Below are 24,816 nucleotides of genomic sequence, written 5' to 3'. Positions count from 1 at the left end.
GAATACACATTCTTTTCAAGTGCATATAGAACATCCTCCACAAAAGATTTCATATTAAGTCACAAAACAAGTCTGAACAAATTCAAAAAATTCCAAGTCATACTATACATCTTTTCTGATTACAATGCTATAAAACTGGAAGTCAACTGGAGTTAAAAATCTGGAAAGACCACAAATACATGGAGGTTAAATAATATGCTACTAAACAATGAATGGGTTAGCCAAGAAATCAAAGAAAAAATTAAAAATTACACTGAAACAAACAAAAATGAAAACACAATGCTCCAAAACCTTTGGGATACAGCAAAAGTGGTTCTAAGAGGGAGATTTATAGCAATACAGCCTACTTCAAGAAGCAAGAAAAATTTCAAATAAACAACCTAAACTTACACCTAAAGGAGCTAGAAAAAGAAGAAAAAACAAAACCTAAACCCAGCAAAAGGAAGGAAATAATAAAGATTAGAGCTGAAATAAATGATATAGAAACTAAAAAATAATGTATCAATGAAACCAGGAGCTGCTTCTTTGAAAAAATTAATAAAATTGATTAACCTCTAGCCAGAGTCATCCAAAAAAGAGAGAGAGAGGGTCCAAATAAACAAAATCACTAATGAAAGAAAAGAAAGAACACCACAAAAATACAAACAACTGTAACAAAATAAAACCTATATGCCAACAAATTGGACAACTTAGAAGAAATAGATAAATTCCTAGAAACATATAACCTACCAAAACTAAAGCAGGAAGAAATAGAAAATTTGAACAGACTGATTACCAGCAATGAAATTGAATCAGTAATCAAAACACTCCCCAAAAAATAAAAGTCCAGGACCAGATGGCTTCCCAGGCAAATTCTACCAAACATTTAAAGAAGAGTTAATACCTATTTTTCTCAAACTGTTCCAAAAAATAGAAGAGGAAGGAAAACTTCCAAATTCATTCTATGAGGCCAGCATCACCATGATAACAAAATCAGATAAAGACACTACTAAAAAAGAGAACTACAGGCCAATATCGCTCATGAATATAGATGCAAAAATCCTCAACAAAATATTAGCAAACTGAATCCAACAATACATTAAAAACAATCATATGCCACAATCAAGTGGGGCTTATTCCCAGGATGCATGGGTGGTTCGATATTTGCAAAACAATCAACTGAACAATATTCACAAACACATGAATAACAGAAAGGATAAGAACCATATGATCATTTGCAGAGATGGAGAAAAAGCATTAAACCAAGTACAACATCCATCCATACATCATGCAGGGGCACCTGGCTGGCTCAGTCAGATGAGCATGTAACCCTTGATCTTAGGGTCATGAGTTTGAGCCCCACAATGCGCACAGAGATCCCTTAAATAAATAAACTTTAAAAAGAGAGAGAGAGAGAGAAAACAAACACAAAAGCCTCTGCAAAGTATGTCTAGAGGGAACACGCCTCAACATAATAAAGGCCTTAAACGGAAAAACCCACAGCCAACATTACACTCAATGCTGACAAACGGAGAGCTTTTCCCCTAAGGTCAAGAACAAGACAAGTATGTCCACTCTCACCACTTTTATTCAACACAGTACTGGAAGTCCTAGCCACAGCAATCAGACAAGAAAAAGAAATAAGAGGCATCCACATTGGTAAGGAAGAAATAAAACTCTCACTATGTGCAGATGACATGATGCTATATGTAGAAAACCCTAAAGACTCCACCAAAAAACTCTCAGAACCGGTAAATGAATTCAGTACAGTCACAGGATACAAAATCAATGTATAGAAATCTGTTGCATTCCTATACACTAATAGTAAAGCAGCAGGAAGTTAAATTAAGAAAACAATCCCATTTATTATTGCACCAAAAACAAAACATCTAGGAATAAAAAACCAAAAAGGTAAAAGACCTGTACTCCGAAAACTATAAAATACGGATGAAAGAAATTCAGGACAACACAAAGAAATGGAAAGACATTCCATGCTCATGGATTGGAAGAACAAATATTGTTAAAATGTCTATACTACCCAAAGCAATCTACACATTTAATGCAATCCCTATCAAAATACCAACAGCATTTTTCACACAACTAGAGCACACAATCCTAAAATTTGTATGGAACCACAAAAGATCTCAAATAGCAAAAGCAATCTTGAAAAAGAAAAACAAGATTGGAGGTATCACAATGTCAGATTTTAAGTTATATTACAAAGCAGTAGTAATTAAAATAGTATGATCCTGGCATAAAAATAGACATTTAGATCAACAGAATAGAACAGAAAATCCAGAAATAAACCCACAATCATATGTTCAGCGGGAAGCCTGCTTCCCTCTCTTCCGCTCCCCCTGCTTGTGCTTTCTCTCTCTCTCTCTCTGTCAAACAGATAAATAAAATATTTTAAGAAATAATAAAAAATAATAATAAATGGCCAGAAGACATGAAAAGACATTTCTCCAAACAAGACACATGAAAAAATGCTTAATATCACTCATCAGGGAAATACAAATCAAAACTACAATGGACATCACCTCACACCTGTCAGAATGGCTAAAATCAAAAACACAAGAAATAAGTATTGGCGAGGATGTGGAGGAAAAGGAACCCTCTTGCACTGCTTTTGGGAATGCAAACTGGTGCAGCCACTGTGGAAGACAGTATGGAGGTTCCTCAAAAAGTTAAAAATAGAACTAGCCTACAGTCCAGTAATCGAACTACTAGGTATTTACTCCCCAAAATACAAAAACACTAATTCAAAGGGATACATGCATCGCTATGTTTATTGCAGCATTATTTACAAGTGTCCATCAATAGATGAATGGATGAAGTGTCCATCAATAGATGAATGGATGAAGATGTGGTATATTCATATATACATAAATGTTACCATTTACAACAACATGGATAGAGCTAGAGAGTATAATGTTAAGCGAAATAAGTCAGTCAGAGAAAGACAAATACCATATGATCTCATTCATATGTGGAATTGAAGAAACAAAACAAATGAGCAAAAGGAAAGAGAAAGAGAGAAACCAAGAAAGAGAGTCTTAACTATAGAGAACAAACTGAGGTTACCAGAGAGGGGGAGGGTGGAGGAATGTGTGAAAAAGGGGATGGGGATTAAAGAGTACACTTCTATGAAAAAATAAAATGATATAAAAAATAGATTAAAAAATTTAGAAAGAAATTAAGGCTAAGCCATCTGGAGGTGTCTTATTTTGTTGTTTTTTTTTTTAAGATAATAGTGCAATTACAGAGTCAATATGACCTGATGAAGTGACTTCATCACCTATAAAAATATTTATAAGGGGTGCCTCGCTGGCTCAGCTGGAAGAGCATGTGACTCTTGATCTTGGGGTCACAAGTTCAAGACCTGCACTGGGTATAGAGATTACTAAAAAAAAAATAAAACTTTTTTTTTTTTAAGTAGGCTCCACACCCAGCATGGAGCCCAACACAGGGCTTGAACTCATGACCCTAAGATCAAGACCTGAGCCCAGATCGAGTTGGGTGCTTAACCAAATGAGCCACCCAGGAGCCCCTAAAAAAAATAAACTTTAAAAAAAATAAACTTTAAAAAAAATGTATTTATAAGTTTCACACAAAAATGAATGGTCTGATTATATAAAACTTACAGGTATTTTCTGAAAAAATAATATTAAAATTCACATTTATTTTGCCTCAATTCCTTATCTTCAAGCAATATGTCACTTCATTATTTTTAGGCTTTTCCACAAGGTGGGGCTAATCTCTAAGCAATTCTGTTGCTGAGGAGAGAGGCATTGGAAATGTCTGATTATGAAGTGTTACTCCCATGAGCATTCTTGATAGGATGGCCCATTAACAGCAACTCTAGGAATCATTAATGAAGATAAAGGATAAATATTTCCAGCACTATATGAGGAACTGCAACTTCTCAGCCTCTGCTCATTCAGGGAATGGTCTTCCCGCCCCAGGCTTGCCTTCTCCATCTCCCCAGTTCCTGACTTCACTGGGGATGCCAGTGTGAAGGGCATGGGAAGCATGCGGCTCTTCCATCTTTGTTCTCAGTAACTGGCACCTCCGTAGCCCCTGATCCCCTCAGAAGCAAATGCCATGCCAAGAGCCAGGGGTCTTTAGAAGATCTCCATTAGCTCAGGAGAAGCAGAAAATCTATTCAGGTCTATTTAGATGATGGGCGAGGCAGGAAAATGGGAAGACTGAGGGAAGGCTGTGCCAGGAAAGCCTCTGCCTGCCCATCTCATTGAATCCTGGTAATAACCCTACGGGGGGCTTGATTCACCCCATCCAACAGAAGATACCAACTACAACTTTGAGAAGCATCTCATTGGGGGCAACTCGCTGGCTCAGTCAGCGGAGCCTGCAACTCGTGATCTCGGGGTTGTGAGTTTGAGCCCCATGTTGGGCATACCGATTACTTTTTTAAAAAATGAAAAAAAAGGGGGCACCTGGGTGGCTCAGTTGTTAAGCATCTGTCTTCAGCTCGGGTCATGATCCCGGGGTCCTGGGATCGAGCCCCGCATCGGGCTCCCTGCTCCGCGGGAGGCCTGCTTCTCCCTTTCCCACTCTCCCTGCTTGTGTTCCCTCTCTCGCTGGGTCTCTCTCTGTCAAATAAATAAATAAAATCTTTAAAAAAAAAATAATTTTTTTTAAAAAAAAAGGAAGAAGGGCGCCTGGGTGGCTCAGTTGTTGAGCAACTGCCTTCGGCTCAGGTCATGGTCCCAGGGTCCTGGGATCGAGTCCCATATCGGGCTCTCTGCTCCGCGGGAGGCCTGCTTCTCCCTCTCCCACTCCCCCTTGCTTATGTTCCCCCTCTCACTGTGTCTCTCTCTGTCAAATAAATAAATAAAATCTTTAAAAAAAAAAAGGAAGAAGCAGCAGCATCTCACTGTAGGTCGCCTAGCTGGAATATGACGGTTTGTCTGACTGCAAAGCCTTCTTACTTTCCTACCACGTGTGGTATGTAGATATTTGTAACCCTATGTAAAAAGTTAGAATCCAGGGGCACCTGGTGGCTCTGTCTCTTGAGTGTCCAACTCTTGGTTTCAGCTCAGGTCATAATTTCACGGGTCATGCAATCGAGCCCTATGGTGGGCTCCACACTTGGTGAGGAGTCTGCTTGAAAGATTCGCTCCCTCTGCCCCTCCTCCACCGCAAATAAATAAATCTTAAAAAAAAAAAAATGAAAAAGCCTAGAATGCACACGGCTCAGTCTCCCCATGGAGTCCTATACACAAACTATCAGAGCCCTGGAGACAAAAGTGGTTTCCAAAAAAATTCTATTTCTTGCACACCTAAAACTAACATTACATTATATGTCAATTACATTCCAGTAATAGAAAACATCTAATTATTGCTTGCATATCTCCAAGAACATTAAAGGGGATTCAACTCACAACCCATAGAAACGTTTCTCAGAACTCTTCCTTCTGCTGCTCCATTCTCTCACTGCCCAATGCTGTTCCAGGACTTCTCACACACAGACTCCCACATCTCCTCTCTCTTCTCTTCCACTTCCATCTTTCCTAGCTCGGCTACATCTTTCCCCATTTCTTGCCTCTCTGGTTCACTGCCAGGCTGGCAGCTCCACGTCTCCTTTGAAGGTGAAGGCAATCGGCACAGATCTCTCACTTGGATATCCCAGGTCCCAGCTCAAGCCAAATGGGAGTCAAACACATATAGCATCTGGACATTTGAAATAAGATGGGGAATTCCTCAGGGAGGGTGATACCTAAGAGTTGCATGACATAAGGATCTTAGGGGATTTTCTTCTCTTTCCCTTATTTTGGCCAATGGAGAAGGAAGAGCCACTGAAGATTGCACAGAATCTCAGAGGAAAGCCAGGGAGGGATGATCGGAAGGACAACTCTCCCAGATAATATTCACACCCTAAACTGTGGTTTGCGCCGAGGGAAGGGGCCACACGTTAGCTCCATGGGGATGCTGTGAGAACTGAGGGGAACAGCGGGTACAGTTTTGATGGGACCGAGTACCATCCTTCATAAAAGAAGGATATCGTGCCCATTCAAGCACAGACACACCATGGTTTTTAGTTTGAGACAGGACCTGCCTCCCAGCCAGGTTCTCAAAACCTAGAGAGACAGATGCCTTGGTACCAGAAGCCAACATCTTTTCACACTATGGTGACAGTAAATTTTATATGTCAACTTGGCTAGGCACAGAACCCAGATATTTGGTCAAACACTAGTCTAGATGTTGCTGTGAAGGTATTTCTTAGATTAAGATTCACAATTAAATAGTAGATTTTGAGTAAAGCAGATTACCCTCCATACTATGGGTGAGCCTTATCCAATCAGTTGAAGGCCTCAAGAGAAAAAAGGCTGGAGATACCCCAAGGAAGAAGGATTCCTAATAGACTTTTTAAAAAATCTTCAGACTTGAGCTGCACGTCAACCTCTCCCTGGGTCTCCAGCCTGCTGGCGGACCCTGCAGATACTGGATGAGTCAGGCTCTACAACTGTGAGAGCCAATTCTTTAAAATAAATCTCTCTTGATCTATAGATAGATAGATAATATATCTATCCATTGGTTCGGTGTCTCTGGAGAACCCTAATACAACTACTGACCCCAAATATCAACCCCTATAATCTCACCCAGCCAACCTCCTCTGTCCTCCAGTGGTTCCCTGTTTTACTCAGTAAAAGCCAAAACCTTCACAAAGGTCTCCAGGATCCCCACCCCATTTACAAAAACGTCCTGGCCCCTCCCTGCCCCTGCATCCCATTTCCTCAGCAACTCATCCCCCACCAGGCATGCTCCAGGCTCAGGCTGTTGCCACTGTCTCTTTTGCTGCAGTGGTCCTTCCCCGTGGTGTCCACATGGCCAGCATCTACACCTCCTGCAAGTCCTCCCTCAACCATCATCTTCATCATCAGGGCTATTCAACCACACTGTTACAATTTCAAACCGCCCCCCCCCCACCGACATACATACTTAAAGCTCCTTACTCTTCTCCCTCCTTTTAATCCACAGCATTAGTCATCCTCTAACATATAAATGAAATGTGCTTATTTACTCTCATTGTTTACTGCCTCCCTTGACTAGAATGGAAGCTGCACCAGGGTGAGGACTCTTGGATTGGGTTCTCTGACATACCTCAGAATCCTAACGCCATGCCTGAGACATGGTGGGTACTCAACAAATATGTGTGGATCCCACACCCCCCCCCACCCCAGCTACATCCCCTCTCTCATCAAATCGCCTCTAAAGAATGGCTTCTCCTTGTTTTCTCTCATTGTGCCCCTCCTCCTCGTTCTCTTGTGAACATACCACATCTGGCTTTTGGCCCCTCAACTCCTGACACAGCTCATCAAAGGCACTGGGGCCTCCATGTGGCTAAATCCAATGGGAAGTTCTGTCTTCATCTTCACTTTCAGCTGTATTTGACAAAGTTGGTCACCATTTCTTGAAACACTTGGTTCATTTGACCCAGGACCTGCTCTCAATTCTGCTCTGACCCACTGGCTCCTTCTCTTGGCTCCCAGACGTGTGAAGGTCAAGTTGTCTCAGATCCCAGACTTCAGTCCTTGTTTCCACTAACACTCACCCCTAGATGACCTCACTGAACCTCAAGATTCCTCTCTCCAAACTTGACAACTCCTCTGAACTCTAGCAATGGACACCCATGTTTCCCATGCAGGCGTCCAACCCGCATCAAACTTAGCATTTCCCAGATCATGTCCCATTTCCCTCCCAAACATGCTCTTCCCAGCATCTTCTCCATCTCAGGGGAGGGAAGCTCCATCCTTCCAGGCGCTAAGGCAGAAACCCATGCAGTCAACCCTGACTGTATTTTCTCATTACCTCCTCTCACTTCTAATCTGTCATCAAATCCTACCAGCTCTGCTGCAAAATGCGTCCAGAATCTGATCATCTCTTTGCTCATCCAACACTAGCACTCCTGCCCAAGCTACTGTTACTCCCCTCTCCCCAGATTATGACAACAGCTACCAAACGTTTCTACTTTCCCACACAAGCCAGAACTGTCCTCTCAAAATGGAGGTTGAAACATATTCACCCTACCAGGGCCCCCATGATCTCTCCATATCTCTCTTACCCCCTTTTCCTCTTTGTCCACTACACTCTAAGCGCACGACCTCCATCAGCTATTCCATTAACAATCACACTCAGGCCACAGGACCTTTGCACATGATGTTCTTATTCGCTGGAGCCCTGTTTGCCAGATATCCACATGATTTTCTCAAGCCTTTCAGGACCCTGCTCAAATGCCCCTTATCAGTGAAACAACTCCTGACCACTTTATATAAAATAACAAGCCCCACCACACCATCTCCACAGAGTTCTCCAGCCCTCTTGCTTCACTGACTTTTGTCCATGGTGCTCATTGACAGCTGACATAGTACATGTTATCCCCCCAGAATGGAAGCTAAGGAGAGCAGGGACCTGGTGTTCACTGCCGAATCCCAGGACCTAGAATAGCACCTGGCTCATAGTAGGTGCTGAATAAACACACAATAAAGTGAAAATCCAGATGATCTGGACATCAGGGGTCTAGGGAACACACTTCTAAAGGAAACTCGTGAGCTCTTTGGAGCCAGGATTGTGTTTTGTTCACATCTGCATCCTGGCACCCATCACCATGCCTGGCTCAGAGTCGATCATATAAACATTGGTAGAAGAGACTGATGAATGTTAGTTACTCCCCACACCTCATCCTTCCATGTGGAGGGACTTCAGCAGATCCCCACTCCTGGCCTCTTCCCCATCCCTCATTCATTCTTGCCTGTGGGGAGGAGTGACATACATAATAGGAGAGAAGTGGATCACGCGGGCTCTCTCCCCCATCCTCCTCCCTGTCCTGGCTGCTGGAAGGGGCAGCTCCCAGGGAGGCTTCCCTTACCCAGCAGACAAGGAGACCCAAATGGCTGCAGACAGAAAGCCAGCTGCCCACCACCTTCATCGGTAACCACAGGTAAATATTTTCGTCTTCATCAGGCTGACAGAGTCTGGATCGCTCAAGCCTTCTGAGTGAAGGAGGGAAAGGAGGCGATTATTTGTCAGCCCCTCACTCCCAAATTAGCCCCCTCCATCTTCTCTCTCTCTCTCCACCTCATCCCACCCCAACCTGCTCAGACATTGGGTGTCTCTGTAAACAACCTCTGTCTCCTGATTTTCCAAAAAGGGCACCTCTGGCAAGTTAGGAAATCATCTGCAAACCTGGTGAGCACTTGAATTATCTCAGATGCTCCAAATAAATACAGATTCTCCAGCCTACCACAAAGACACTTTACAAAGGACCCAGGAAGCCGTACCTTTCCCAACTCTCAGTTACTGCTCCTGCAACCCACCAGCGCCAGTCCCACCTCGGGGCTGAGGGGACAGACCCAGCCCCCTCCCATTCCCAAAGAAGTCCAGGACGCTTTCCACGAGTTTATTCCTCTTCCACTGAGCTACAAACAGGTGCAGCCCCCAGGTGACACCCCCACCTGCCAGCTCCCATCCAAACTTGAGGACTGAAGTTGTAGTCTCCAACCATTTATGTCTCTGGAACCCCTTACACTCTTAAAAATTATCAAGAACCCAAAGCCTGTGTGCATGTGCATTATATCTACTGATATTTATTCCATTCGAAATCAAAACTGAGATGAGTTGAAAACACAAGAAAACCCCAGCACACGTTCCCTCAGCTGTCAGAGCAATAACACTGCCACACGCCAGGAAGCCCCTGGAAAGAAGCTCCAGGTGCACGATGCCTTAGGACTAGCATGCACGTGGTTCTGACCTCAAGGACCCCCTGGAACAAGTTTGAGGCCCCCCAGGCATCCCTGACGATACTTGGGGAACCTCTGTGCAGGGGAATGGACAGGATCCCCAGGCCTCCTGTGGGACATGGATGGGGGCATGACCACACTCTGGTTGGCAGTATCTCCTGCTCTGTTGGAAGAAAGAAGGGTCCTAGGATGTGAAATCTACAAGGCGATCGATTGGCTCAATCCCTCAGACTAATGTCAGACCCAAGTGCTGGCACCAACAGAAGATACCTGTTGAGCAGGCAGAATGACAGCCCTGGGGATGCCCACATCTTAACCCCTGGACCTTTGCATGTGCAGATGGAATCAAAGTTGCTGGTCAGCTGACTTTAAAATAGGGAGTGTATCCTGGATCGTGCAGGTGAGCTCAGTGTAATCACAAGGGCCCTTAAAAGTAGACGACAGAGGCGGGAGAGGGGGTCAGAGAAAGAGATGGGACTGAAGAAGAATGATCAGAGACATGGTGTTGCTGCCTCGAAGGGCCAAGAACCAAGGAACGTGGCCTCTAGAAGCTGGAAAGGGCGAGGGAGCTGTCTCTCCCAGCGCCTCCAGAAAGGAATGCAGCCCCACCAATGCTTTGATTTTAGCCCAGTGAAACCCACGTCAGATTTCCAACCTACAGACTGTTAGATAATACATTTGTGTTGTTTTAGGCAACCAGGTTTGTGGTTGTTACAACAGCCGCAGGAAATTAACTCACCTGTTAGAGCTGTATAGCCTCTGAGCCTCCCACCTAACAGGGAACGGCCCAGAAGATCCCTGCAGGAGGGGACGCCTTCCTATGGGCAGACGTGGCAGCACCAGACCCAGCCAGGAGCTCATGACACCAGCCAGTCAGCAATAGGATGACACCAGAATCCCAGGCCCACCATCCCCATCACTCCGCCTGTCCACAGTGGCTTAAGCTCTAGACCAAAGGCCAATCCAAAGTGGTTTCATTGAGGCTTCTGCACCTTCCAGTGTTTTTCAAATGGGTATCTGGGTTTCAGCAGCCCTGTGCCCCATCCCCATCCCATGCTCCATCAGGTGACTTGAGGATAACTAGTAATTTAGTACTTAGTCCCCAGCCAGAGAGACACTCCCTTAGCCTAGACCATGGCCACACCAGAGTGACCACCTCCAGGAGACCTGGAGACATCACCACCAGCTGGACACAGCTTCAGGTTTTTTCCTGGGGGAGGTGGGGCAATGCACCCATTATGGAATGAGTGTTGGAAGGAGCATGTGTGTCCATTCTGAGCCGCCCAGCAGCCCAGGGATGGAAAATCATGTATCAATCAATGTATCAGCCCTCGGAATTCAGAATTAGAGCTAACAGAGAATCTGTCTCTTGGGTGGCTATAAATATGAGGGCTCAGAAATCATGGGTTGGCTTCTTCTGCCTCCAGGCAGGCTATGGATGCAAACAAAGCCAATCTTCAGAAAGAGAGGAACACGAGTGAAGCAAACACCCATGTGTGCAGAGATCAGAGTCAGGTTACCTGCCGGTCCTGAGTCTGGTACCTTTCTCGGGTCCAAGCACCATCACCACCCACGTGGTGATTGCCCGACACAACCCTGGCCCATTCCTGGCCCATTCGCTTTTCCTGCTTTAGTGGGTGTAGGTTTCTTGCAACCAAAAGAGTCCTGCAGGAATCCTGCAGGAAGCATTTACTAGAACACATATTAAAATCCATAACCAATATTTATTCAGCTCCTCAACATGCTCCTGTGAGCAGAATCTGGGGTTAATACACTAAGCCAGGTGGTAGAGTCCCACACTTTCATGTACCACCTCTCAACCCCCAGCCTCCCCTGTCCCTGGGACCCTGGGCCACTGGTTCTGCCCCAGCTGTCACTGCTGCATCCAACTCTGGTGGGCACCCGCACCTTCTCCTATGCACTGCCCACAACATCTCTTGCTTGGTGCCCAGGCTTTGTGTCTCTCACCGCCAGACCCCTGGAGTCGGCTTGTCAGCTATCATGTCCAACCAGAAGAGCCAGGGAACCAAAGCCAGTGAAGCAAACATTCGCCAATGAGGAAATGAAGCACAAGATAAATTCTTCCTTGCTTCCCTCTACTGGACTGACTGTCCTCGTCTCATGTGGCCTCATGGCTGACAGTCCCACCAGGCTGCTCCCTGGAAGCAGCCAGCTAAATAACACACCCTCATGCTGGCTCCCCTTCCTTCGCCACCTCATTCTGCCTTTCCTTCCCTCTTGCCCCCCTGACACTGCACTCTTAATAAGCTGGTAACACAAATCCATGCCTCAGGCTCTGCTCTTTAGGGAACTCACTGCAAGATGTTCTTGTTTGAAATGAGGTCTATGGTAAATTCAGAAGCTGAATAGGGCAGAGATTTAAAAAACAATTCCTGGCTAGTCTTCTTTTTGGTAACTGAAGATGGAACAGGATGCTACAGTAACTGAACAGAAGACATAAAACAGTTGATCCCCCTACCAATGTTACTCTAGTAACAAAAGTAAGATCCTATTAGCAAATATATTATGTTTAATGCATCATTATCCACCAAAGATGAGAGACTGTAATCAGAGGCTTCAATGGGACTCCTCATATAAGGACTCCTTTTGCCTGGAGGAAAATGAACACAGTGGTGAACTTCATAAACCTGTCCCATGGAAACGAAGACCCAAAAACGCCCTTCAAGGAAGCCACTTCATAAGCAACCACTAGGTGGCGAGCTTGAACCATCTGTTGGCTTCCTTATCTGGGTAAAGAGTCACTCCAGGGTTGGCTCTGCTCTCATTCTAGCTGATAAGAACTTGTTATTTGGACAAACTGAAATTTACTTGCAATAACCTGAGAATTTAAGAAATCTCTAAATTTTAAGAGTTGAAAATTGTTTTATTAAATCCTAGAGAATTTTTTCCTTGTCCATTAGCCCTGGGTTTTTAAGCTTCCTATTCTTGAGAAGGAGGCATTTCTTATTACAGACGGTTTGATGAGGTCTTTGGTTCTGTTTTACCTTAATTTTGAGGAGTTTGTGTGTGTGCTGTTTAAACAAGGTATTATGAACTAAAACCTCTCCTACAGTAAGCAGCATTTCTCAAATGAAGCCAGGGCAGAAACGGAGGCTGTATACTGAGCTGGGTCCCTGGAGACCCCAGGCAGGTAGAAGGCACCAGGGAGTGGAGGATGTGCTGTGTGCAGGATGGGAGAAGCACCGGGATACTGTGGTAACCAGATACATATATATATACATTCATCTTTATAATTGCTAATGTTAGAAATACTTATAACAAAATCCTTTATAGCATCACAATAAGAAATTCATAAAAATAATTTGCTATTGAGCTGTACGGTGGAATTCTACACGGCCGTTAAAACTGGTGTTGGGGCGCCTGGCTGGCTCAGTCAGTGGAGCAGGTGACTCCCGATCTAGGGGTCATGAGTTCAAGCGCCATATTGGGTGTAGAGATTACTTTTTTTTTAAAACGATGTTAAAGAAGCATTTTAATAAAACTGAAACATGTTTCTGATATGTTGTAAAATGGAAAACAAAGTCAGGCTCCAAAAGTATGTTTGTTAAAAAATTTTTTCAAAATAAAAATAAATTATGGGGCGCCTGGCTGGCTCAGTCGGTGGAGCATGTGACTCTTGATTTCAGGGTCGTGAATTAAAGCCCCATGTTGGGTGCACAGATTACTTAAAAATAAAATCTTTCTAAAAAATCACTAAATTTGGGGCGCCTGGGTGGCTCAGTTGGTTAAGCAACTGCCTTCGGCTCAGGTCATGATCCTGGAGTCCCAGGATCGAGTCCTGCATCGGGCTCCCTGCTCAGCAGGGAGTCTGCTTCTCCCTCTGACCCTCCTCCCTCTCATGCTCTCTGTCTCTCATTCTCTCTGTCTCAAATAAATAAATAAAATTTTAAAAAAATTTAAAATAAAAAATCAATAAATTTTAAAATAAAAATAAATTACACATACATATACATGGGGAGATGACTATTGATAGGGATTATTTCTGAGACTGAAAGGTAGGCCTGCATATTATTTTTTATGTTATTTTTATCCATTATTTCCTGGGTTTACTTCTGTCTTGTTTTCATTTTTTTAATTTTAATTGTTAGCATTACTCTTTACCAGGCCCTGTTCTAAGCACTTTATAAATATCAACTCGATCCTCACAACATGACTATGAAGTAGCTACTATTACTATTCCCTTTTTTTTTTTATAGATTAAAACCCTGAAGCACAGAGAGGTCAGGTTACATACCTGAGGTCATACAGCTAATGAACACAGACCCAGGAAATACGGCTCCAGAGTCTATGTTCTTAACTAACAAAGCAAGAGAAAGATAAATAAGAAGCATAACAAAAAAGAAAGGCAGCAAAAAAAGGAAGAAAGGAAGGAAGAAAAAGGAGGTGTCAGGGGAGGGAAGGCAGAGAGGAAGAAACTATGTGCCACAGGGAACAATACGCATTTGTTGTAACAAACTTTAAAAAATCATTTACTGCCTCTAAAATATTCTTATTAAAGGGAAGCTGGCTTTTTAAAAAGGAAAAGGAAAAAATGTAAACTGAAAAATAGGTAACAAACATTGAAATGCTTAATCCTGAATAAATTAACTTAAAGAATCCAGAGACATACAAGTGAAATGTCTTAAATAAGAGGCTCTTTTTTCTTTTCTTCTTTTTTTTTTCCTTCTCTTCACACTAGTTGCTCCCCCTCTAAGAACACAACAGGTGTCTAGGGGCTGGATGCCCGTCTCTACCCTACAAGTCTGGACTGTGTCTCTCCAGAACATGCCTCAACCTGACTTGCATGAATGTCATCCTTTTTTTTTTAACTAAGTAAAAGAAAACCCAATTGTGTTAAAAAAAAAAAAAAAAAAAAAAAAAAAACCTGGAAAAGGTGTTATGCCTGGCTGAAAATATGACAGCCCTTAAATATTAGCTACCTGGCCCTGTCTAAGTGTGTCTTCTTCAAGCCCCAGGGCTGAAAGTGAACCAATGAAGTCTATATGTCTGCGGCACAAACCAGCCAGTTCAGCCAGAGCGACTGCTCTGCTCAGCACTGAGAGAGGGGGGCACATCACCGGAATCCCTCGGACCCCGGGGGATGCTCTGCAGGGAGATCCAGAGCCAAGTGGACGGGGTGGGGGTGAGGGGGGTGAGCGGGAGGAGGAAAGGGGCAGAAGGGGCAGAAAGAAGCCTGCAGCAAAGGAGGAGAGGAAGAGAAGTCGGCAGCATGTGATAGGAAGCTTTCACATTTCCAGGGCTGGGGTTTCCGAGCTGAGGAAGGGGACACAAACACCAGTCGAAACTCATGAAGCCTAAAAACAGGAAGAGAACTATGTCTTTATTTCCTCTGTCCTTCAGGCAAAAATCCCCATCTGCAAAAGTGGTGAATGCATCTTTGTCTCAAAAGCAGGGCCAGGACTAAATTTTGTAAAGAAGTTTGAGTGTCATAGGAAACAAGTAGTGAGCAAAATCCTTCACTTTACTGAGATTATCCTCCGGTACACAAAGCAGGAATTTTAATTTAGGAGATTTAATTTTCGGAGATGAAGACCCCAGCCCCAAAAGTGGCAAGGTGGTGTCATAAACTCACGATGAGTGCCACACAGGTCCTCTCAGCTCATCTGCTCACCTACCTTCCAGGAAACAGGTATTTCTAAATAGTCAAGGATGAAACTGGCTTTTTTTTTTTTTTAAAGGGGGGAGGTTAAACGGTTTTAAAATACATTGTTCATGTCACTGCAAATAGCAAGTCTTGTTAAAAGGAGCTCTCGACAACTCCAGAGGATGAAGGGTTTGTCTGGTGGACATCCACAAAGACTGGCTGGGTGGGGGTTGCCCACATTGAAGAAATTCAAAGAAGGACACAGAGAAAGTGAGAAGGCAGGAAAGCCCATATCTCTTTTCAGAATTGTCATTATCACTGTTTTAACAGATCATTTGCACCTAATCTTTACTCTTTAGCTTTTAACAAAAACGCATAAAAATCGTAACCTAATTTCTTGGCGCTTACCAATTTACTAGTGATGTGCTGGGCCCTGTTTCATTATCACTTTGTTGCCAGTGGCCTAAAAACTTGACTTCAAAAATCTATGTGTAAGAAATTCCACTGCAAGAATTCATTTTTATATCCAGGGGATTCCCTTGTAATGGAGCGGTACCTACATAACATACTTAACGAAGAACAGCCAGGCTTTTGGTATGTACTCTCATCTAATGTGATTTCCCAATACTAAGAGGAGATCAAGAAGGTAAGAGTATAGTATTAGCCATTTTTAAAATCTTATAATAAGATTTAAAATATTAGTTCACTGGCCATAAACTCACACTCGGTCACCGAGACATAATTACAACTCCCAAGGTAAGATGTATTCAGAGCCCCCTATTAAACCAACCACCACTACAGAGACTGCTAGGCAGTGACCCACTTGCTTCTTCAGATGCCTTAATTATCCCAGAAACACTGAAGCTCTTTTTTGAGAAGTGGAAATCTATTTTTGTTATTCATTAACACCCTGGAAGCACATACAAGCCAATGAAGGGGCAATGGGAAGTCACAAACACAGGGTATGATTAACATCCTCAATGAATACGCAATGTGTGCCCACCTGTTTTATCAGTGGGGCCTGTCTACACATGCTTAGCTTTAAAATGGAGAATTTAAAATTCTAACAAAGATAAAATTAGGTCCTTAAGTCATTATGAAGTTAATGAACAAATGTAATCACGATGCAGATGCTACAACATGGTTGAAAACAAGTTAAATATACTGTGTATTACTCTCTCTAAATTTTCTCTTTAAGCAGGTAGAACATATTTTAAAAGTAAATGAACTGACTGGGAAGGATTTCTCACTGCTATGTTTCCAGGTGTACACAAGCCTGGGAAAAGGGTACCAAATACCCAGGGGTTCTGAGATTAATTTTCTCAGCAAAAAGAAAATCAAGTATTTCACCCACTCTATTGTTAAGTGAAAAGGTAACAAAATGCACATTACATAGAATTTGGTCTCATGAAAAGACTCTTCAGTTAAACATTTTTAATTGCCTCATATACTCAACATCAAACTAGAGATAGACTTAAGTGTCTCCCCTAATAGCTTATGAGCATAAATAAAATGAATCTCGTATAGTCCATCCTCAAAAAAAAGTTTAAAAAGCATTGAGTATGGCTATAAAGAGATTTGCATCATGGATGGTTCTGGAATCAACTTCACTAATTCATAGTCACATCCCCTGGAATGGGAGACCCAGAAGTGGGTCAGTTGTGAGGCGCTCGCTAGCCTCTTGAGATCAAGGTGAACCTGGCCAGAGCACCCATTCTGAGCCCTCCCCAAGACTTCAGCAGACCTCCAGGGGGCTGAAGGGCTCAGGATCCCCTCCAGCTCTGAGCTTCTTCCTCCAGGGTCACAGGGGGCAAATGTCCAACACGACCCATGGCTCAAATTCCAGAAACTACAAAGTGGCTCATGCATGTAGCATACCTCCCCAGAGGTCAGAAGGGGGAAGCTCTCTGAGCATCCCTCGCCCGGGGGATCCTTCTATGACTTCCATGTACCTGTCTATCCCCAGGCACCCCAGCCTTCCCTCCAGGGCCTTCAAATCCCCTCCGCCCCCCACCTCCCACCACCCACAGACAGTGAACTTGCCACAAGGCATTTTCCTGCCTTGTTCTGGCTTTGCCCTCAGGCCTCATTTCCTTTCTCTAGTGACTTAACTGAGTTTGTTTGTTTTTCCCAAACAAAGACAATTTCCTCCCTGAAAAGGAATTCTGCCACTGAGATCATTAATTATTTATATTGACCTTCCTGGAAAAGTACCATCCTCAATTCTGTACTAGCCAAAAATGTAGGATACATTAAATACAGACCTTTTAAATCATAACTACAAGAAACGTCAGCAAAACGGCCTGTCATACCATGAAAAACAAAGACAAAAGAGTAGAATCCTGCTGAAAAATGACTCGTTACACATCGCAGATACAAAAAGACACCTAACCCCAGACACAACAACACCGTATGATCGAAGCCTGACGTGACACGGAACACAAGGTTATCCTACTCTTCAGCATTATTACTAATGGAGCCACCGAAGGCCTGACCACCGTCTTCACACACAAGCTTGGATGGAAAATCGTAACCTGGGTGGAGAGGAAGGAGCTCCCTCTGAGAGCTCCTCACTAGCCTCTGCCTCTTCGCTCCAAGACTGCCGCTCCCCTAACTTGTCTGTCTGCTGCCATCACCCCCTCACCTGTAACATCTCCTCTCCCTGCGCACCTGGCTGACTGCTTCCTTAGGTGCAGATGGGAGGGCTGAACAGGTTCATGGCCACGATCCGTTCTCGGCAGCATCCATCCATCACTCGGGTGGTAGTGAACCCGGGTCGATGCAGCTACACTGACCACGTTCCGGGAGCTCCCCGTCCAAGGACTGTCATCAGGCAGCTCCGAGTGGCCGACGGAGGCCGGGGCAGGTTTGCCCCCTCCCACTGACGCCCCTGAGCTGTGCGGCCGTGACAGCTGCAGGCGTTCTGGGCCGAGCGGGTTTTCATTTCAATTTGCGTAGGATTCTCACCCGTGTTGGGCACGGCCGTCTTCCCAATGAGATGGCTCTCTTGCAGCATCCACGCTGTCATCTGTTAAGATGAAGATCATGACCGCAGCTACCTCACCATGCTGTAACTGGGATTAACTGAGATAATTTGTGCAAGCCGTTTAGCACACCGTACATTCACTCAGGCTACCATAACGAAACACCACAGACAGGGAGGCTTAACAGAAATTGATTTTCTCACAGTTACAGGGTCTAAAAGTCCAAGATGAAGCTGTCGGCAGATCTGGTTTCTTCTGAGGCCTCTCTCCTTGGCTTGCAGGCGGCCGCCTCCTCACCATGTCCTCCCGAGGTCTCTTAGCGTCTGTGTCTTAATGTGCTCTTCTTATAAGGATGCGGATCACATCGGATTAGGGCCCACATACTTGACTTCATTTGACCTTAATGATCTTTTTAAAAGCTTGGTCTTGGGGCACCTGGGTGGCTCAGTCGTTAAGCGTCTGCCTTCGGCTCGGGTCATGGTCCCGGGGTCCTGGGATTGAGCCCCACATCGGGCTCCCTGCTCCGCAGGGAAGTCTGTTTCTCCCTCTCCTACTCCCCCTGCTTGGTGTTCCCTCTCTCACTATGTCTCTCTCTGTCAAATAAATAAATAAAATCTTTAAAAAATAAATAAATAAATAAAATAAAATAAAAGCTCGGTCTCCACCAATGCAGCACTCCCTCCTGCCTCCTCCATGCTGGCTTCCATGACCCCTTGGCAATGGGGCTCTGGTCCTCAGGGGCCCTCTCCTCTGGCCGGAGAGCTCTGTCCTCCTGACCCCTCCCACCTCTCGCTGGCCCCCTTGTGTGCCCTCTCACACCATCTTCATCTTCCCCACTGGGCTATCAGCTTCACACACCGGCAAGGACTCTGGTCTGCCTGTTCCCTGACGTCTCCCCGGGCCCCATCGCAGTTCATGCCACTTAGTCGACCCTCTTTTGGGAAACATTGCCAGAGTCGGTGATGACTGCTTCCTCTGAGCTAGGCTTTCCTGTGTTTCTTTGTAATGGACAATAATGTGGACATTTCAGGCCACCAATGCTTCACACCTTCCATTCTTTACCCCAAATAGGCGAAACAATTTCAGAAGTTGCCCACCCAGCATTCAGCCCTCCACGAATACGACTGTTTTACTTTCCTCAATGTCCAAGCATTCCAAGGAAGCCTACAACCATTTCCATGGGAGTGGGCACAGGGGCCTTAGCCCACGTCCCACAGCCAAGCCCTATTGGCCCTATCTGGAAGCCGCTGCCAAAAAGAAAGACGTTCTGAACTCTACGTATTACCTCCTTGGAGGCAGAAATGTTGGTCCATGGGAAGCCAATCATATTCTATTACCCCATCCAGGGTAGGTACAATGGCAGGTTTTTTCTAAAGGGACGTATTAAAATAGCATAGCTGTTGGCCAGATTCCTTCCAGGAATCTGACACGTGTCACACGTCCTCTCTCCTTTCTCAGTAGGTTATAATCCATATCCTGCCACACAGACCTACCGAGCTTACTGTAAGTCACTCCAAAGCAGCAGGCAATGGTCACGATTTGCTCATCTCATTTGGTCCCCACAAGAAAAGGGGGAAAATGTCATTAGTTGTGTAGTGAGTGTTGGGGGAGCTCCAGAATCGTCAAGGGGAATTCGAGAAAAGGGCATGCCAAAAGCACTCAACACAAATGGCAGAAGGAAAGAAGCAAGAGGTGGGGAGGGAGGTAAGGAAGGACTGCAAGGAAGAAAGGAGGAGACAGGCAAAAGAGAGGAAGGAAGAAAGGAAGGGAAGGAGACGTGGAGGAAGGAAGCAAAGGTCCTATTCCCCAGCACTCGCCCCACGGTGCTCGAAACACAGGTACCTCAAGAAGTGCTCATAGAATAGAACCGAACTGCTCAAGCACCTTCAGACACCACCTCCCCAACCCCAGCCTCCCTCAAAGCATCTGTTCTGGGGAGTAAATGTGAAAAGGAAGCTTTCTGTCAGCAGATTCCACACCATCAAATCCATCCACACACTGTCTTCAACGCTAGTCTCCTGGCAGGACAATAACGCAACAGTCAAGGACGCCAGAAGAGCCTCAACGGGCCATCTACTCTTGAGCTGAAGCTACTGGCTTTTATTCCTAAACAAAGTAATAAGTGAGCAGTTGTTTTAGCCTTTTTTTTTTTTTTTTTTTTTTGGTTTGCTAAAAGGAAGGCTACAAACAGTAAAGCCAAATGCAAACAGCAGAGAGGTATAAATAAACAGCCACAGAGCTCAGTGCCAGGAAAGAGCTTAGCATGACGACAGGAGAAAATGTAACAGGTAAACTTCCTCCTAGCATTCCTTATCAGCGGGGACCAATTCCTCGAAATATCCATACTCCTAGCAGTTTTTTTTCTACCACTGATACTAGCCTCAGACTTGCCCTTACCTGGACCTGGGAGAAAAGCAGGGGATCCCTGCCTTCCCCCCTGGAATTTAAGGTTCCTTAGGAGTCACATTTCACAGATGTAACAATTTGTATGCCTTATACTTTGCCTCTACGTCTATTTGTCTCCATAATAGACGTATTTGCAGCTTCCACGATAAATTATTATGGCTGCTAAAAATCCTTTCCACATCAGCCTGGGCTTAGGGCAATAAGCTGCCTTGATGAGGGGTAAGAAAAGTGTTTAGGACTTAACAGAGCCACACATTTGTTTCATTCTTGCTGCTCTTCACACATGATCTGGGCATGCTCATTTACCACCTTCCATTTCTAATTTACATAAAATCCAGGCTGCTCACTTAGCTGGGAGAGAGAGCACAAGTTGCAAAGTAGTGTTTACAAGGTGACCCCTGTGAACTGAAAACGGGAATATTTACCAAAGGAATGCTAAGTTTGTCTCAGGAGAAGAAAGTTGTGTAAATGTTTAAGGAGCATTATTCCTTATAATTTTTTCTAACTACAAAATTCATATAAATATAAATATTTATAATTTGTAATTAGCAATATATCTATATTTAAATGTGTCATTTTATATATTTAAATATACAATTATTTATATTTAAATGTGTGAATATTTACATATTTATTATATGTATGTTCATTATGGAAAATGTTTAAAGAAAACTTAAATTCTTCTTCAATGCCACCAGCCAGAGATAATCAGTATCAATATTTTGGTGTGTGTCCTTTCACTCTGTTTTCTATACATATTTACATACCTCTTTTTATTTTTATAAAATTGGAACAATATTGGGTGCCTGGGTGGCTCAGTTGGTTAAGTGTCTGCCTTAGGCTCAGGTCATGATCCCGTGGTCCTGGGATCAGGTCCCACATTGGGCTCCCTGCTCAGCGGGAAGTCTTGCTTCTCCCTCTGCCCTTCACCCTGCTTGTGCTCTTTCTCACTCGCGCTCTCTCTCTCAAATATTTTTTTAAAAGTTGGAACAATATTGCTTGAGTGACCTAATCTTTTCAATATTAAAAGCATAATTAATAAATCATAAGAACATGATAGAAGGTTAATAGCTATGCTTTATATCCAGAGAGGATAAAACTTGATAAATTTATGTAAGATTTTGTAATATATGAATTTTTTTAAAACTAAGAGGCAACAAAAGTCATTGGTTTATTGGTATTACGTATAGCAATGCCATCTGTCATTTCAAGGTCCCTCTTTTCTTTTACAGAAAATGGGGGGAAAGTCAGTAAAAAGACTAAAAAGAACTAGTGAGAATTTGTCTTAATGAACACAAAGTAGATATATTGGAAATTCCAATATTTATGATATATAAATCATATGAAAATAAGAACACTAATATGAATACCATAACAAGATGCTCACAGGAATAAAACCGCTAATTCTGAGTAAGGTAAACACTGACAGAGAGGAGGAAAACATTAAAATATTACTCTCATAAACTACACACATTGCTCTTAATTAAATAAGTATACATTTACACTCATCATGGTGCATATTTTATTGATTAGGGCGCATATTTTATGATTAGCATTAATAGATTGCTCTAGTTATAGATCTACAGGCAGTGTAAATGAAAAATACATATGAACACAATCTCCCTTGAAGGTAAATGCAAAAACAAGTACCAGGGGTTTTTTTTCACTTAACAATATTCATTTAAGGGAGAGAGAAAGAACACAAAGCCTTTTTATGTGAAAGCTGATTTAAATGCACATACGTCTCCAGCCCTTTCTCACCTGCTGTGCACCAAGGCTAATACACGTAAAAGGCACAAGGAAACCACCTAATGGGGCTTTCTCTGCACACCATCCCTCTCTCTCTGCCTCTCCCCAACTCCAAGGGAACAGAACATTCGCTGTTGTGCAAACCCAAGGGCCAATGAGAGCTAGTAACAGCCAACAAACTTGACACAAAAGCAGCCTCCGCCACACCTGGATATCTTTGATGCTCGCAATGGGACAGCGGGTTGCTCGGGGCCACGTCACTGACCTCCAAGTGACCTTCCCACCGCAAGAGGGAGGGGGAAAGAGCAAGCTGAAGATACAGGAAAGAGGTACTCCCTGAACCCACGGCTTTTGCATGTTATGAGTGCCCCGGTGGATATAACGGCCCACCACGCCTGGGAAACGCTGCCAAACTCAAAACCCAGCAACTCCGGCCCTCCAAGTTCCTGAAAACCCCGCAAGTTCAGGACCCCGCCCAGAAGCTGAAGCCCAGAGCCAAAGCCCGCGGCCCCGCGGCCCCGCGCACCCCGCAGCCGCCGCGCGGGGCTCCGGCGGCACAGCGCCGCGCATGCGCCGCGGGGTCGGCAGGCGCGGGAGCCGCGCGGACGGAGCGCCGACGGAGCGCGCACCCTACCGGTTGTTCCATCGCGCTGCGCTCCGGCGCCCCTCGGGGACACGCGGCGGGCGAGGACGGCCGGCCGGTGCTGGCCCCCGCCGCTCTGCCTCCGCCGTTCCCCGCCGCGCCGCTCGCGGGCGTCCGCTCTGGTCGCGGGTCGGCCGGCGGGCGCGGCTGTTTGCGGCTCACGCCGTTGCCGCGGCGACGAGCAGTGCTCCGCCTGGACCGGCTCGCTCCTCGGGCTCCCGGCGCTCGGGCGCCCCCTCTGGCCCGCGCTCCCGCGGGGAGCCGACCCGGGCCACGGAGCCGCAGCCGCCGCCTCTCGCCTGTTCCCCGCCAGGTTTCTCTTGGCGCTCAGCCGCGGGTGACTTCTCGCACTAGCCACGCCCACTGATTTGGAATTGTTTAAATGCCCAAATCTGTGTGTTTCTAGCTTCGGGAGAAAAATTTTCAAAACGGAACTTAATCCGCACATCTTTCCAGAGTCTCGAGTCATGCTTTGGCTTCTCCCACTGTCTCCTTGTCGAGTACCTACCTTCACAGCTGATCCTTCAGCTTCGAACTCAAGGGGCAGTTTTAACCTTGAGTCTTAACCTGGAGGTGACAAAAGATATTTCCTAAATACTATCTGCCTGTCAGAACAAGCCTTGCCTTAAAGGACTTTACAAAGGAAAAATATAAGTATTTCATATCTGCAATCTCTCCTCTCTCAACTGGGACTAGCCCTGTCCATTAGAAATATGTTTGCCATATTTTCTAGAAGCCACATTTTAAAAAGTAGAAAGGAACTGGTGAAATTAATTAATTGTAATAATATGTTCATTTAATCCAATATATCCAAAAATTGTTTCTACAAATCAACATAAAAAATTATTCATGAGATAGTTTTCGTTCAAAAATCGTACTTAGTCCTCGCAATCTTATTTATATCTTACACTACCAACACATTTCAATTCGGACTAGCCACATCTCAAATGTTCAATAGCCGGTAGGACTGGTGGCCAATTAAGCAGTACAGTTCACCTAGACTATAAATTCTAGAAGACCAGCCCCAAATCTCCTTGGGGAGAAAAGGATTACATCTGCTCATAAGGGCTACTAAATACGGATGGTCAAATTCTTACTAGGAAAAAAAATTCCTCAAGCACTGTACACTCTAAACACTCTTCAGAAACTAAGAAAGTTAGAAACGACCTGTGTCTTTTGGTTCTTTTTTTTTAAGATTTCATTTTTAAGCATCTCTACACCTAGCGTGGGGCTCAAACTTACAACCCAAGATCAAGAGTAGCATGCTCTACCAACTGAGCCAGCCAGATGCCCTGTAGTTCTATCTTTTTATTACTAATTAATAAACTTTATTCTTTAGAGCAGTTTTAGGTTTACAACAATAGTGAGCAGAAAGAAATGACATTTTAACCGTCTGATTTTCTGGCAATTTGTGTAGCTTTGCCTACAACTGACCTCTGTCACGTGATGCTCTGCCTGTTAGCCTAAGGACAATGCTGACCTAGGACTTGGGGTAGCTGAGTTCCATCTTCCCCTGTTCTCAGGGACTGCACAGTGTCTTCATCCTCTCTCATTAGCATATGTCAGAGTTAATTGTGCACCCTATTAATCACCTTAGAAGAACTTAGGACTAGGCCCTCAAAGAAAAAGTTACTCTTTTAATAGAGGTGAAAAGTCAGCTTGGCCAGGGAAGACAACCCCAGGGAAAAA

At 44.4% G+C, this 24,816-nt stretch overlaps 1 protein-coding gene across 3 annotated transcripts in view; it reads right to left on the bottom strand.

The window, feature by feature from the left end:
- DNAH5 (dynein axonemal heavy chain 5) overlaps nt 1-23,432 on the bottom strand; it is a 273,454-nt gene extending 250,022 nt beyond the window's left edge. For all 3 annotated transcript variants that reach the window (XM_064596856.1, XM_064596857.1, XM_064596858.1), the window contains exon 1: nt 23,119-23,432. In XM_064596856.1, coding sequence (XP_064452926.1) covers nt 23,119-23,130 — 12 coding nt within the window. In that variant the 5' untranslated portion in view covers nt 23,131-23,432. The remainder of the gene's footprint in view (nt 1-23,118) is intronic.
- Nucleotides 23,433-24,816: the final 1,384 nt, after the last annotated feature.

Source organism: Mirounga angustirostris, unplaced genomic scaffold (assembly GCF_029215605.1).
Source record: "Mirounga angustirostris isolate CCGP_5_RB_7025 unplaced genomic scaffold, mMirAng1.0.hap1 SCAF_7, whole genome shotgun sequence".
In the NCBI taxonomy this organism is placed as follows: domain Eukaryota; kingdom Metazoa; phylum Chordata; class Mammalia; order Carnivora; family Phocidae; genus Mirounga; species Mirounga angustirostris.
Note: the sequence above shows the minus strand (reverse complement) of the source record. Positions and strands in the feature narration are given on the sequence as shown.